Source organism: Archocentrus centrarchus, chromosome 3 (assembly GCF_007364275.1).
Source record: "Archocentrus centrarchus isolate MPI-CPG fArcCen1 chromosome 3, fArcCen1, whole genome shotgun sequence".
Lineage (NCBI taxonomy): Eukaryota > Metazoa > Chordata > Actinopteri > Cichliformes > Cichlidae > Archocentrus > Archocentrus centrarchus.
In genome coordinates, this window is record NC_044348.1 from 30,151,842 (window position 1) to 30,168,323 (window position 16,482).

The window sequence follows — 16,482 nt, forward strand, 5'->3', positions numbered from 1 at the left end:
TTTTGATTTCACAATCAGAAAGTTATAAAATAAACTGTAGTAATTTTAGAAGTGACCCATTTGAACTTCTTTGCATGTTTTAGTTTTTTGTGATGCGTTTTTTGTGGCTATAGCTCAGGAGGTAGCGCAGGTTTCCTCCTAATAATTCGATCCCTGGCTGCTCCAGTCTGCATGCCAAAGTATTCTTGGTTAAGATCAACCCCTAGTTGTTGTCCGATGCATTCAGTGGAGTGCGAATGTTAGATAAAAGCACTTCGGCGTAGAGGGAAAAAAGCGCTTAGGTGAATGAGGCATGTTGTAGAAAAGCGTTATATAAGAACCAGTCCGTTTACCGTTTTTTATTTACTACAGGGCGTGGTAAACATTTAGGGGAAGACTGAAAACACCGAGCTCAAGTGAAAAAAATGAGCTCAAGTGAGTCACTAAATCCTACTTCACTGACGGTTGATGCTGATATTTCCTATAGTCCGAAACGCAGCACCACGTCAGCTGTTTGAGCCGTACAAATTCACGTGACTCCACTCCACACGTAACAGTCAGACACGTAGCATCATCATGGCAGCAACACCACAGTAAGTTGAATTTGACTCTTAGATATGTATTTATTATGCGCCTAATAACAAATAGAGTCGTGTTAGGGTTACTTGCTTTGCTACATGCATGTGTCACTTACCAACGCGCGTGAGCCAAAACACCCATGATTAACTGTCAAACTACGCAATTAGCACCCGTTTAAATGCTGTTTTTGAGCCATAATGTGGAACTTCCTGAACTATTGATGCTGTGTATATGTTACTGGCTGTCTCTGCAAAGATTTTCACGTGCAGATGTGCACGTAAAAACAGGAAGTGTAACGCGCGTTCAGTTATAAGTGCAGTATAAATGTGTATGAAATGTCTGCATTTTGACTTGAGAAGCAATGTCTTCTTCACTTTTAAAAGTATTTCAGAGGCTTAGAGTGTTTAGAATTTAGAATTTTACACACACACACACACATATATATATATATATATATATATATATATATATATATATATATATATATATATATACTCTAAGTAAACTCCTCACAGTTATCTTTGAAACTTGGTAATCCTAGATTTACTTTGCTAAATCACTGTTATGTATTCACGTACTTGCAGCTGCTCTTTCGCCATCACTAGTATTGTGAAGCACTTTTTCTTTACTGTAATTAATGCATGCCTTTCAGTGCTTATGTGTGCCTTAAAGATGGTTTGTGAGTGTGTGTGTGTTTTTTAAAATGAGAAAATAATCCAGAAGTTACTGAAAAAAGTAAGTGAACATAATCTGATCTCATGGAGTCAGTTTGACTCACATGACTACATGACACAAGACACTGGACAGCCTAAAAGCCACAAAAAAAAAAAAAAAAAAACTGGGTCAATTGTACCTTGAAAAACTGTACATAAGTGCACAAAGAAAACTGGTGCTGCTTTGATTTAGTTTTTAATGTTTACTGTACAATGCTTTAGGGTACTTGATGTATAAAAAATAGCCATTATTTTAAACTGTCTTCACATTTAGTACCAAAAACATTTGCACAGTGCTGTATAAGAAAAGCTGCAAATTGCAGTAGAATGGAATACCAACACTTGGATTATTACTCTTTTGTTTTTTTCATGAATTTAAAACAAAAATAAAATAACGATATAGCCACACTGTGGGGCTATAGTTTTCATTTATTGCAATAAATTATTTAAAACTGTTGAATATAAATAAAAAATGTTCTTGTATGGCATTCAGTGTACCGTGTAATAATATGTTGATTTCAATAAAAGGTCAGTATTACTGAAGCTGTGACACAGCCCAATCTGACTTGTCCATCACCATAAAACAATAAACTAATCTGCTATGGTAGTCATAAAAAGTCTGCAGTCAGCATATATAAAGCTATCTTTGCCAGATAGTGTGACGCAATTTGCAGAGAATGGAGAAAACAAAACGGTCATCTTGCAGACACTTTGCACACAAAATCAAATCTAATCTTAAATCCCACTCTACTACGTATTTTCCTGATTTCTGAAGGTGGTGGGATTGCAGTTTCATACCTTTTATCTGCCTTTCTCAATAACAGAAGTGGCTCTATTTTTACAGATACACACTTAAGCCACTAAACTCAGTCAACCGTGAATGATACTGAAATCTATCACCCATTAAATTAGGTGAGATTATGGATTAACCTCTGGTACAGCTGTTGTTGAATCAGATCTGTCGGGTTTTAAATCTTATCAGACAGAAACCAAGATTTATGCCCAAGACCTATCATTTACAAGACTGTCTGTCTGCCTGTAACTCATGACTTAACTGTCTCTAAAGGGAGCCCGGGCTAAGGTTCACCTCCCTTTTCAAGTTTAATAGTACTGACCAAACCCTGAGGATTACTCCCAGGTAGAACTGAAAACATAACAGGTCATCTACCCCTGCTATTTACTCTAGAATAAATAGTTTTGGTAATGACTTTAGAATTGATAGCATTAAAGGCCCAACCCCACAGTCTACAGGACTCAGTATCCACTGGCAATGTCTTTGCTCCAACCACCACAAAATACCTTCAAGGGGCCCCTGTCCATGTCTCGATAGTTCAGATCTGTTTTGCTGGCACAAAAAGGACATACGCAGGATTAGGCAGGGTTTTAATGTTCTACCTGATTGCTGCATGTTTGGTCTAACATTAATTAAGAATTGATCATTTATGATGTAATTATGGACAAGTTCAGGGCATATTGAGTCCACTGTGTACTGCCACAGTGAAATGGTTTGGTTTCTTCTGGAAACCAAATTCAGAAGACAACATTGATTTCTTAACTGTGTGACTCATCACGATTGTTTTTATATCTTACTGCTATATGACTATTAGGATATCAGAGAGTAACTGAATGATACTAACTGCATGGTCAGTGTGGCAATTGTTTTTGAAGGCTTGTGCTCTTTAATAAACGGCAGTTCTAAGTTGGATCCAAAGTACTCCAATTATGCATCATTTTGTCCAGCCACTACTCCACCCTGAGCCACCTTGAGATATTTTGTCTTCCTGTCCTTTCAGACCTGTCTACTGGCTGGGTAATGACACCCTGAGGGTGTCTGCTGCCCTTTTTGCTGAGAACCGACGACGACTGTGCCAGGGGCTGAAAGCCAAAGATGGTGTGACGCCAAAGTCAGTAGTGGTACTGCAGGGGGGAGAGCAGGCGCAGAGGTACTGCACAGACACAGATGTCCTCTTCAGGCAGGTAGGTATTTTATAGTTTTGTATTTATTCATCCATTGATGGGCCTCGAGCCAGCAGTGAATTTGCTCTTAGGTGTGCCTGATCACGGTGTCGTTGCATTGCATTCGAGTGCACAAACACCTCACCTGGCCAGAGTCACGTTCTAAGCATCTCTAGAGCTCATAATTTTCAGACTGATATGATGTAGGCCAACCTGCACATTGCATACAGTTCAATTATCTCTATAATTTTAGATTATCTACCACACAAACCTATAACTTTGTAACTTTGAATGAAAATCAATCAGCATGTTGAAGGTATACTTTTGATGTCACTTGACCTAACTAGCCTGACAAAAGAAAGCTCTTATATTTCTCATGTAATAATCTGAACAAAGCTAGCTCACTAATCCTGTGACTTATTCTTCAATTGTACAGGAGTCTTTCTTCCACTGGGCTTTTGGAGTGACTGAGGCTGACTGCTACGGAGCCATTGATGTGGACTCTGGGAAATCCATTCTTTTTGTTCCTAAACTGCCCGAGAGCTACGCTACTTGGATGGGAGAGTGAGTCACACTAATCCTCAAAGAGCTGTGTAAAAGGCCAGCATCATCATCAGCTAGTCCATAGCTGTGAGCTGTACCTTCAAGGAAGGGCTGATAATCATGTTCTCCACCTTGTGTATTTACTTTATTGTCAAATTTGAGCAATAATATTTTTATCATTACATAAACTTCCCCAGTGATAGTAATGCTGGACTACAGCAATACTGCCCTTGAATGGCAAGTTAACTCACTACAGAGTAAATTCCTTAATTAAACAGTATTTATTTACTTAAATAACTTCAAATGATATGAAACTGCAGATAAACTATCATCATTTCCACATCTGAGTGCTGCACTTGAAAAAACTGTGAGAATAAGTTATGGATTAAATAAATGATGTTCGCTAGTATTGTTGGGTTGTGTATGAGATGATGATTGAAACCACTAGACACAATGACCTGAGACTGACCATCTCACATGTTTGCTCTTCCCTTATCTATAAACCATATGACTGTTATAAAATATTTGGTCAGCACTTAATGTTCTAGGTTCTGCATTTGCCCCCCACCCACCCCGAACTCTGTCCTCAGTACTCCACTTCTGCTATAGTGTTTTCTTAAGTTGTAACATAACCCATCAAGAGACTATCCTCTTAAAATCCCTCTGATTTTATGAGCATGTTTTGTCAGGTGCACTTGTTTTTATCAGCTTAATGTTTTGCATTTGTTGACAGGATCTTTCCTAAAGAGCACTTCAAGGAGAAATATGCTGTTGATGAGGTGCAATACACCTGTGATGTAAGTCTGTCAGTGTTTATCTTTACAGTCCAGCCACTCGTGACCCTTTTTTTTTTTGTTTTGTTTTGTTTTGATGTACTAATTGACTTTTAATGTTAAATAATAAAGCAATGAGCAGGATCAAAGGACATTAGTGCCTTCATAAAACTTTTTCACTCATGCACTGCAGCCCTGATCTTTTCTAGACATTACCCTGCAGAGGTGCAGTCGACTCACACATTAAACCAGAAACGGATACAAGAGAGAAAACTCAGAGTCCTGAATTCAAATTTTCTGTAAGACTGAAAACTGTGGTTAAAAAAAAAGCATTTTAAAACCTAATTTGGGGCCAAGGGCACTAACCCTTTGAGCAAATGTTATCAGATTTGACTAGTGATTTTATACATCAGTTTTTATATCCAGGTAACTATTGAAATTAAAGTTAATTTAGATAATTCTTGAAAATTACTGGCTACATAAGTGCCTAGAACCATTTCAAGATGAATAGTGATACTTGCTTTTAGAAGAACTTTGATTAAACAGTCCAACATTTCAGCTCCCTGCTACTAAAACAGTGTGACAAATAATTATACTGATGTGTGAAAAGTGCAGGTAGTAGTTGGGTGTTTTCACAAGGAGCAGGTGACCTTTGTGCATCCTGCCTCCTGGATGCTCTACTCAGGCAGCCTAAATTAAATGAAGTACTAGTAAGAATACTGCTGACAGAAGCCATTGCTTGCTCTGTGCTACAAAATAAGGGCAGTTTAGGAAACTGTGCTTTTTTTAGAAATATTTTTTAGATTTTTATGTGTGTGCAAACACCAGTAGTATTTTTAAAGAAGGATCGTCACTGTGCTACTTGCACCTGTTGCAAAAATTTATATCTACAACCCTTCACAGTATGTGTAATTACATACATTGTTAGTGCAGGTCTTATTTCATTTACAGTTAGTCGTGTTATTCAAATTCTAATATAATATTCATGGAAAAGTTTAAGATTATCACCGACATATGTTTGTATTTGGATGTGAGAGGACAGTAGAGGCCTGTGCAGATATTTGTGTGAGACCGTGTTAAATCTCAGAGGATAGTCCTTAACCTTGTTGAGAAAATGTGGACAGTGCTTTTGGCTCACCCAAAGCACAAGCAGCATCTCACTGATAATCCATTTGGTACCACAGTTCATTAGTATGCACAACTGAGAAAGAGCTCAACCACCCAAATTCTGAGGGGACCTTCATTCTGAATTTTATTATTTAAATTTGTAACCTTCAATTCCATTTGCTTCATTTTAACAGCCCAGTGTGAAGAATGCACTCAAGTTCAGGCTCTTTGTAATTGCATGTTTTGAGAGACTGGGAAAACAGTTACATCTATCAGTGCTGACAGCAGATTTCCAGGGGAGCTGCACTGGTGGATTGACAGCACCAGAGCTATTCTGGAGGTCTACATGTTAACAAATCATAAAGTATATTCAGACTACAATATCGGCGCCTTCACTAGCCAAACAAAAAAAAAAGTGTAGCGTTTGGTATTTAAAATGTATCACAAAATTTTACATTAATTTCCATATTTACATTTTGTCTTCAGATGATATTTTTACATCTCTGCACCTGCCTGAGGTGTTAGATGTCCTAATTTGTCACAGGTTAAGATGCAACTCATCTGCCAATTTTTCCACGAAGCAACAGCAGTTTAACACAGCAGGTAAAATTAGAAAAAATAAACCGCATGACTACCTACTAATACCCAAGCCTGACATCTAGAAAGACAAAGGAAGCAGTTGGTGGTGTTCAACATTCAGATGGCAATGCTGCCTACAGAAGAACCAAAAAGAGAACAATAGTTCTTTCTTATCCAAATCAGGTCATGAATATTTTAGGCAGCACTCAGACTTGGGAGGCATTCATACACACACATTTTTCAGTGCACGACGCTGCTTGAAATTCACACTAAACACCTTTAAATAGTTTGTGTTTTAAAAGTATCTGATATTTTTTATGATTTACTGAGAGCTTACTAAGAATGATGTCCTCACATTATCATTAAAACCATATAAACAGTAGTGATGCCAGTGTGATTTCAAAGCTAGCTGTTATTTCAGTGTCTAAAAATTAAGCTACTAGAATCTAGAGTTTAGGTTTTGAGGATAAAAGACAACTGAGTGAATGATTTAGGAATAATAATAATATCATTGTTATTATCAGACAGTTGTATTATAGATGGTGATAGCATGTTGTCTGAAAGAGTTCTGTATTGGTCCTCGTGGCAGCGGAGCTGAATGAATCTGTTAGAGAAGGTGCTCTGCTGCCTGTCCAGTAAGTGGTGCAGAGGGTGGTCAGAATTATCTATGATGGATAGCAGCTTGCTCAGTGACCTCTACACCACAGCTTCAAAAGTGCTCAGTTTTGCAGCCAGTCACAGAGCCAGGCTACCTAATCAATTTGGCCAATCTGTTGGTGTCACCAGCTCGGATGCCGCTCCTCCAGCAGACTACATTTAGCCTTCTTAGGAACTCTGATCCACAGAGTTCACTTGGGGTGGGGCGGGGGAAGAAGGGGAGTGAGGGTGTGTGGAGGCCAGAGGAGGAGACCGCAAAGGGTTGTGAACCAAACCCGTTGAAGAAATTGTTCACCTCATTTGCTCTCCACAGGCTGCCCACTGGTTGTCTCTCTGTCACTTTAAACCCAGTGATTTTCTTCATTCCACTCCTGTAGGAGTGTTTGCATTTCCTCAGCGTCACCCTTAGGTCATGCTACACCCTCCTCAGTTCTTCCCTGTCCCCAGACCTAAAGGCTTTCTTCTTTTTATTAAGCAGTTCTTTTAGGTCACTAGTGATCCAAGGCTTTATTGTTCTCAAAGCAGCATACAGTCCTGCTTGAGAGGTCACAGAGACACGATAGTTCTTGCTAAAGTCACCTTTATTCTGCAGCCTGAAAGCGAAGAAACCTTGTGCTTGTTATTTCTGCAGCTCTGTTGTGTGTCTAATTATTTTCTGGCTGCATTCCTGCAGATAGCTGATGTCCTGTCCAACCTAAAACCAGCAGTTCTCCTCACACTGGTATGTCTCACTCATTCCTACCCAATTAAAGTTAATTATGTTTAGTAGCATTAAATATGATGATATGGGAGTAGTTTTCTGAACCATCCTCACCCTAATCACCCCTCTGCTCCCTGCTTTATATTGGCTCCCAACTCACTCACTTCCAACTCACTTCTATGAAAATAAAAACACTTTGTATGCTAGAGATTAAGTTCTTAAATAGTTACACCAAATATCTGTTTTTGAAAAGGGTTCCACAAAACTTTTACTACGCTGTATAAACATTTGAATGTGCACAGTGGTGATGTGATGGCTTGTTTGGGTGTTTGTTTTTTTTCTGCAGAGAGGACAAAATACAGACAGTGGGAGCATCTGCCGTGAGGCCTCCTTTGATGGAATTAGTCGGTATGTTTAATTGGCATCAATTTGCATGAACATAATTATACTTTGTTTGTGGACGGGTTTTTTTCTGTTTTTCACTAAGGATGCAGCAAACTCTTGCATATACTGATTGTTGCTGATTAATCTAATTTCAAATATAATTCAATTAAGCAAGAAATCTTAATGCCCAGACCTTGGCACTGGTCTTTGTTCTTTTGTTCACTTTATTTATTTGCAATTTTTGTCAACCCACTCTGACCCCAAACACTTCTGAAAAAGTCTCAAATGCTTGTTTCAAATGAAATGTAACCATTTGCATCTTATTCTTTTTTTTTGTTTCTTTTGGATTAGCTTCCAAGTGAACAACGCTCTTTTACACCCAGTCATTGTGGACCTGTAAGTAATTAAAATCTGTTACTGAAAAAGTCCACTTGTGCTAAAACTGTTTTTGCCTAAGAGTTTGTTCAGTCAGATCTTGGCAATTACAGCTGCCCAGTCAGGTAATTGTGTGTCTGCTGTCAGAAACAGGGGCTTCTCTTGTGGTTGTTTCTTTTCTTTTTTTTTCCCTCTCAATGGAGAAGTCAGTCTGTGTGGATGTAATGGACTTCGTGCTTGCCTGGTTGTCCTTAGCATTAGAGTTTGCAGCCTCTAGATGAATTGACATTTTCTGAAATGAGGAGGAATGCTTTTCAGGCACACCTCCTGGGGAGCAGGGCTTGATTGAACCCTCTGCCCCCTCTTCTTGCTGCAGCTCTTTTTTTTTTTTCCTTTTACCTTAATTACTGTTACTGTTTGTTAGGAGTGTGTTGCATTATTTATGCGGTCTATTTGTGAAGAAATCTTTAATTTATTGTATTACTAAGCCATCACAGGTGCACTAAAAAAAAACAGAACAATATGAATCAGTAAGCAAAGAAAAGTTTGGATTTACGTCAAAGACTTACATTTTATCGTGGATTGAAGGATATTTTCAGCAGCTCTGCAGTCGCTTATAAAGTTTCCACTGGAATGACAAGACATGACAGATATCTCATTTTTATACAGTTTACCTTTAACATTACTTAAAATAAGCTGCACATGGTACCTAGACTTGTTGGTCTATTAGCAGTGTATATTAGAAAGGTCTATTTCAGCCATTAGAGTACAGATATTGCACTAAATGTGGGTATTTTTTTTCCAAACTGTCTCTATTGGCCCATATTAGTAATGACAAGAATATTTGGAATCAGTCCAATTTTGACTTTGCGTGCCACTATCAGCAGCCATGCAGTCCCACTGGGCAATTGCTGACCGTATTGCTACCTCCTCTCAAGCACTTTTACTTTGACACAAACTGTTGCCACACAGAATTGCACTGAAGCAATTTTGCTGGCCAAAAAGATGGGAAAATAAAGTGCAGGTTAAAAAAAATACCAGTTTGCTTTCTGTGTATTATATGGCTGTAGATCCACTGTAATGTGCATTGATTTTCCTGGTCGGAGAGACAGCTGGTTACTCCTTCTATGTTTGCAGCCGTGTCATTAAGACTGATATGGAGCTGGAGGTCCTGCGCTACACCAACAGGGTTTCCAGTGAAGCCCACAAAATGGTAAGAAGCTTCTCAGTTAAACAGGCCATTTTAAAAAACTAAAACTAGTATATTTAAAAAAAAAAAAAAAGGAAAGAAAGGAAAAGGAAAAAAAATGAAAGTTCAAAGCATGGAATTAAACACCCAAAGTATCAAAAAGCTTATTACATTTTAAAACTCCCCCAAAGAATTCAAGATGTCAGGATCCCCTAAGACATTAAACTGTTTAAATGCTATCGATTTTTAACTTCCTCCAGCAGCTCAGAGGCAAGCAGTTAACTGTGATAGCATTTGACCAATAAGCTGTAACATTAAAGCAATACTTTACATCTGCATCGCCATGAATAACCTCTTCAGGGATTGAGTAGCCATTAACCTCACAATGTTATCTGTCTTCTGAAGTCACCCACCAAGTGTGTTGAGTCCTAAAGGTGTGCTGTTTAAAAGAGAATCTCCTCAATAAGCAACTCTCAGGCTTGTTAATACTTTATGCCCAGTGTACATAAATCCATAGACTGTGCTTAAGGGAATATTTAACAAATCATATTGCTTTGTTAAGTCATGGGAAACACCAAGTACTGCAGTGGAGAACTAGTAAATACACCATTATGTATATAAATTGAGTAAAGGGCATTTATTTAACTTGTTATGAAGAACTTGAACAGCATCAGAGAGTAGGGTTAAAAAATCAGTGAAACAAATTCAATCATAAACTGAACTAAAGATAAACTACTTCATTTTAATACATTTCCAGTTAATTATCTGAATAATAATAATAAATATGAGGATCTAGTTACTTCGCATATCCCTTCATAACGCACAGTACAAAGTCATTTTCAGCCTCTATTAGTCATGCTGTATTTACACACTGGTTGTTTACACCAACACAAAATGTTTAACCACTTTATCAAAAATGGTTAAACTGATGCTCAGTTAAAATGTTTATTTTACCACAAAGCTTGGCTAGCATCCAGTAATGTCCCTGCAGTTAGCTACAGCAACGAAGCGATCCATCTGTTTCTTTATTTCCCTGCCATGTGCATCACACAATCTGCTTTGTCTGTGTTTACATTCATGGGGGTATCACGGGAAGATAAACCCATGGCACGAGACTGGGGACGTTTGTTTTATTACTTGGTACAACCAAAACTATCACACGTCTAACGAGATTCAAAAATTTTCTGCCACATTGCATTCAGGTACAAAAAAAAAAAAAAATGAACTTGCATTGAAGATCATAAAAGCAGTGCTTGCTAATCACATATATTCATTTTTTTTTCCTGTAGGTCATGAAGCATGTGACACCTGGAAAGAAAGAATATGAAATGGAGAGGTATTTTTTTTGTGTTTGGTTTTTTGGCATTATGAAGACAGGCCTGTGTTTAGTGACAAGATATGGAAGCACAACGTCTTTTGTGTCTGTGGTTCTGTAGTGTACGCAGGGATTAAAGCATTTGTTAGACTTTGCTTAGTCTGACTTACTTAACATGATTAACATTTGTGCAAATTGACTTTTTTCACATTAATTTGGCTAGATGTCATGCTGATGCATTCACTGTATTTGGCAATATATAATTAATGGATTTGTTAAACCTTTAAATGTGATGTTTTAAATTTAGATGAGTTTAGATTACACCCTGGTGGCTCAGCTGGAGCAAACAGAAATGCCACATCTCTTTGCATGCCAGCACTCAGCTATCACTGTTATTAGCTGCAGTGGAGTAAGAAATCTGAAGGCCTTGTTAGTAATGACAGTTATAGACCAGTAACTGGCAAGTATGCATAGTTCTTCACTGCATGCTTTTGGTATATAAACGAAGTATAAAAATAGCCGCATGGATTATTGCAGGGTTATGATTCAGATTCAGAACGTGGCTGTAGTTTTGATGTACTCACAGCTAACTCAGAATCAGCTGCCTATAGCTTTTAGTCAAGCCCAAGAACTTGGAGCAAAATGCAAAAGAATGTAACCATAAATATTTCAGTTTACTACAGTTTATTACAGTTTGTGTTTGTATTTAAGTTCAATTTTTGTATTCACTACCCTTGGTGTTGTCATAGTCATACTCATTTGTGCTTGCTATGCAAGGGGAACCATTAAACATCCCGCAAAGGTCTGCACTGCTTTTGAGGTCCATAAAGGTGTTTGACGTGCTCGACCATGTGATGAGTAAAGACTGAGTGCTGAATGAATTCCTGAAAAGGGCAGCAGAAGTCCGTCAGCTAATTAGTGTTTTTTTTTTTCTTCTTTCTCTGCAGTCTCTTCCAGCACTACTGCTACACTAAAGGAGGAATGCGCCACACCTCATACACCTGTATCTGTGGAACGTGAGCTTTACCATTTAATTCATTACCTGTTTTATTTCTGATTATGTTAGAAGGACTGTATGCCACCAAAGAAACTGAAGATGTACTCACACTTGCACCAATCAAATCATTTCCAAAACTTCTTTGAAATGATGCCAATTAGTTTGGAGAGAGCCATTTAGTAAACGTAAACATTAAATAAATTAGACCATATTAGAATAGGTGTGTCCAGGGTTACAAAGTCACAGGGGTGTTCTCAGACAACCCCCCCCCCCCTTTTTTTTTTCAAAGGGAGTCTTTTTCTCCTGGTGCCAAAAATGAAGTAAGGAAGCCCATTGATGGAGTGCTTTTCTCCTTAAGAATCGGAATACTGGTGGTTGCAGAATATTGACCAAACAATCGACCAGTTGACTCTGAAACCATAGCCGTAGGCATTAGAGCACCAAATAATCCTCAGTTAAGTTGAGCACTACAAGGGGAAAAAAAAAAAAACTTACATTTTAGAAAAATTTGCAATACAGTGGACACTATGATATTGCAGCACCTTCAAGGGTTTGAGCAGAAAATGCTGAGTTTATAATGCAGCTGAACAGGCAGTGTGCATCTCTGCTGTATCCCTGGTGACTTGTTGGCCGAAACAAACCATTCTCATTAAAAAATACATTACCATCCTCCCTTTAGCTGTGAGCTAGCAGCATCATTATGGATGAAAAATTGTTAATCATGCGCTGGCCTTTTGTTTTAAAGGCCGTATCGTGAACATTGTAAGGATTAGTGTTCTGTAGATGAAAGTGTTTTTCTTAAAACTAAAATCCATTTGATGCTTTAAAGCATTCACGGCTTTGAAGATCAGTTGTTATTAGATATTTTTAGATATTTTGTTACTAGTTGTCTTTTTTTAAGTTATGTATTGTTTATTCCCACCAGTGGCAATAATTCCTCTGTTCTCCATTATGGCCATGCTGGGGCTCCTAATGACAAGACAATTACAGATGGAGATATGTGGTAAGTACCCTTTTGGGGGGTTTTAACTATCAGCACCTCATGTTTCTGGCTTTTAATTCAGAATGTGTACAGATTCTTCTAAATGAGGAACTTTCCAGCTTACTGTCTTTGTAAAACATCTTTTAGTGACATGGTTACTGTTCTTGTGATGACTTTGCCATCTCTGTACACGTTTTGTGTACTTAACATGTTGCAAATAAATTCTACCTACCTCATCTACTTGATGTTTTGTCCCCTGCAGTTTGTTTGACATGGGTGGAGAGTACTACTGCTACTCCTCAGACATCACCTGCTCCTTCCCAGCTAACGGCAGGTTCACTCCAGACCAGAGGGCCATCTACGAGGCTGTCCTGAAATCCTCACGCGCCGTAATGGCTGCTATCAGACCAGGTTAGATTCTTTTCAGTTTAACTATGGACACTTTACATAACAGTCACAAGTAAAGTGAGGAAATGTCATTAAAACTGAATCTTCTGTTCATATAAAAATACAGCAGGATTAATACCATATTTTTATACCCTGGTTACACTTGCAGGGTTTCCAGTAGAGTTAGAAAAATATTCTTTAGTGTTCATTACAGCTGGAGCCTTGAATATAATGTCTTTGTAAATTACACTCCTCAGTAAGTTGTAAGCCTGGTTTTAAAAATTCAAGAGGCTTTTAAAATAACATCATAGTTAAATGTTTTAACACGTTTGTTCTTCATTGAGAAAAATGTTTGTTTTGAAGGTGTGAAATGGACTGACATGCACCGCTTGGCTGACAAGATTCACCTGGAAGAGCTTGTAAAGATTGGCATCCTGAATGGCAGCGTGGAGGACATGATGAAGGTCCACCTGGGCTCTGTATTCATGCCCCATGGCCTCGGACATTTGCTGGGCATTGATGTGCATGATGTTGGAGGTTACCCTGAGGTGAGAACAGAACTCTTAAATTCTGAGATTGGCTATATCACAACAAGTAGTCAGCAGTAATTTCTGTAAAAAAAAAAAATCTGGAAACAGTAGAGGGTGAAAACATTTTTGTTCCTGGCATATTGATGTGTCATCAATAATCAAGAGGTCATTGGTGCGGAAGTGACAGTAGAACAAAAAGAGGCCAAGCTGCAAGTTCAGGATGAGGGCAGGAGCGAGGGGAAGAGAAAATGTCGTCTGAACTCTGAGCACAGATAGTTTCACGCTGTGGTGGAGGAATTTGTACTGATAAGCAGTTCTGACATGTAAATAGAAAAGACGGTTAACCCTCAGCATTTCCAGTAGAGCTACTGAATGTTCACCTCCAGACACCAACAGTATGAGAAACACATTTTGAAGGGGGGAGATCACTGAATGCAGTGCTCAGTGAGTGTGGGGATACATGACAACACTGTTGGCTGACTTTAGTAAGTATGGCAGTAGAATATAATACAAACAAATTAATTAATTAACTTACATATTGTGTGTTTCTCACCTATATTCTCTCAAGAAAAACATTTTACTTTGGCACAAATTTAATAAAAAAAATATTAACATTTAATAGTGGTGTCACGCAGTTTTGCAGACATCTTTGTTATTAATAGTACATTTATTTTTAATAATAAAATAATACTATCATCTATCATGTCCTGTATAGGGTATTGAGCGAGTCAACGAGCCTGGATTGAAGAGTCTGAGGATGGGCCGCCTGGTGCTGGAGCGGATGGTTCTCACCGTAGAGCCTGGCATATACTTCATCAACCACCTGCTGGACCAGGCCCTGGCTAGTCCTGCCCAGTGCGGCTTCATCAACAACCAAGTGCTGGCTCGCTTCCGCGGCTTTGGAGGGGTTAGTGTGCTTGCTTTTTGTTGTTTATGTTGGAGTGGATTCACCAGGGTTGTAACAGACCATAGAGCCAATTATTACTGAAATTAATTCAGTGCAAAGCATGCATTTGCTACTTGGTCTACAGGCTGACAGGATTGGTATTCTTTTATGATTTGCTAAAGGCCAAATATGCAACTTTGAAGATAAAAGTTATAAAGATAGAATAATGTCCCTTTAAGCACGAACACATCAGCCAGTTCTTTAAGGCCCTGCTATCTCTAAAATTCCTTGTCTTACTTGAACCATCCACTTGTATAAAATCAGCTCCTTTGCACGTGGATTTGTATATGTAACTCAGACACTGCTAAATGTCATGAATATCATGGAATATCTGGCATTTTACTTTTTTTTTTTTGATAAATTCAGTCATAATAGAACTTGGATGCTGATTCAGCTGTTTATAAAGTCTGTGAGCTGACACGTATTATGGAAGAATGTAAAAGTAACTGATTTTCTGTCAGAGCCTTGTTTGGTGAAATTTATCTAATAAAAAAATCACCAACATAATTGCAAAGATGTATTTCTCCAAAGAGCCTAGTACAGTAGCTCTGAAAGATGTAAAACACATTTCAAATTGATAGTCTGAGTTCAAATTTTCTTAAAAGAGGATATTGCTACAAACTAAAATGGTATATGAAATGTATAGCTGAAAACATATACAGATGCACATCTGTCAGTGACCGCTCCGGCTCATTTCAAGTCTTTGATTTGCTTTTACGTGGAGTTTGCGTTTGAATGTCTCCTGCTTTGGACTCTGCCGTGTTTCACTAACTGCTTTGTTCCTTCTGTGTGCAGGTTCGCATTGAAGATGACATTGCAGTGACAGCGAATGGCATTGAGCTGCTGACTTGTGTCCCTCGTACAGTCGAGGAGATTGAGGCTTTTATGGCCAACTCTGAAAAATCTTTCAGTCCAGTTGTCTGAACAAACTGAGAGTTAACTTTCAGTAAAGTTTTCTATATGATGCAAAACCATTGATTACTGTTGATATTTTTCTAGCAAAGCTGAAGTTATTCCTTTGGCTCTTGTATCTCAGTCATACAACAGATACACAATCAAGATCATCAGCATCCTCATAAAGCTTTCATAATGATTTAAAGCTCTGATATGCATTAGCCACGCTCACTTTCATTTGACAAACTGGACAATAATAAAATATCACATTGAAATCTTTGTGCCTCCTGGGAAAATGTATTTTCTAATTTTTTTTTTTTTTTTAATTAATCTTATTTTTTCCTCTTTGTAAACATTTGACAGAAATGCCTTGGATTTGAATTAAATAAACCTTTTAATTTTCCACTTTGTAACAGATTTGTTTGTTTATTGGTCATTCAGAAATATGCAGATCAGTACACTGGGAAAAAAATTGTAAACATGACAGTAACGAGAGTATGGCCTTTCAATTATTCACCGTTCATAAAGTATTCCTGGATGAACTGATTAATTGGCTCAGCACTGATTTATCAGTAAATAAGACTGCATTTCCTGATAGCAGTAGTCATTATTTATTTATGTTTCATCAGTGTTGTGTTTCTGCAGTACAGTTCCATACATTTCCCATAAATACATTTTTGCTCAGAGATAGTGGGATCTATAAAACAGGTATTCTGAAAGACTCCATTAGCCAAAATTATTATTTTAAACCATGTTTACAAGACAGAGTTTCACCTTTAATATGCATTACATAATTATGCAAAGAATTTCTGAAGTCTGGTTGTAATACTATCCTCCTCTAGATGAATTACTTAAATTAGAGATATCATTTCATGTGGAACTGAAATGTAACTACAG

General features: G+C 37.9%; 1 protein-coding gene across 1 annotated transcript; it reads left to right on the forward strand.

Annotated features, from left to right (window-relative positions):
• Positions 1 to 480: 480 nt before the first annotated feature.
• On the forward strand, positions 481 to 15,969 carry pepd (peptidase D). The gene is made up of 15 exons (XM_030726363.1): positions 481 to 572; positions 3,065 to 3,248; positions 3,664 to 3,791; positions 4,504 to 4,567; positions 7,560 to 7,607; positions 7,933 to 7,994; positions 8,322 to 8,366; positions 9,483 to 9,558; positions 10,824 to 10,870; positions 11,797 to 11,865; positions 12,772 to 12,849; positions 13,091 to 13,239; positions 13,579 to 13,763; positions 14,461 to 14,652; positions 15,487 to 15,969. The coding sequence occupies exons 1-15, from the start codon at positions 556 to 558 to the stop codon at positions 15,613 to 15,615; spliced, it is 1,473 nt and encodes a 490-aa protein (XP_030582223.1). The 5' UTR covers positions 481 to 555; the 3' UTR covers positions 15,616 to 15,969.
• The last annotated feature ends 513 nt before the right edge of the window (positions 15,970 to 16,482 follow it).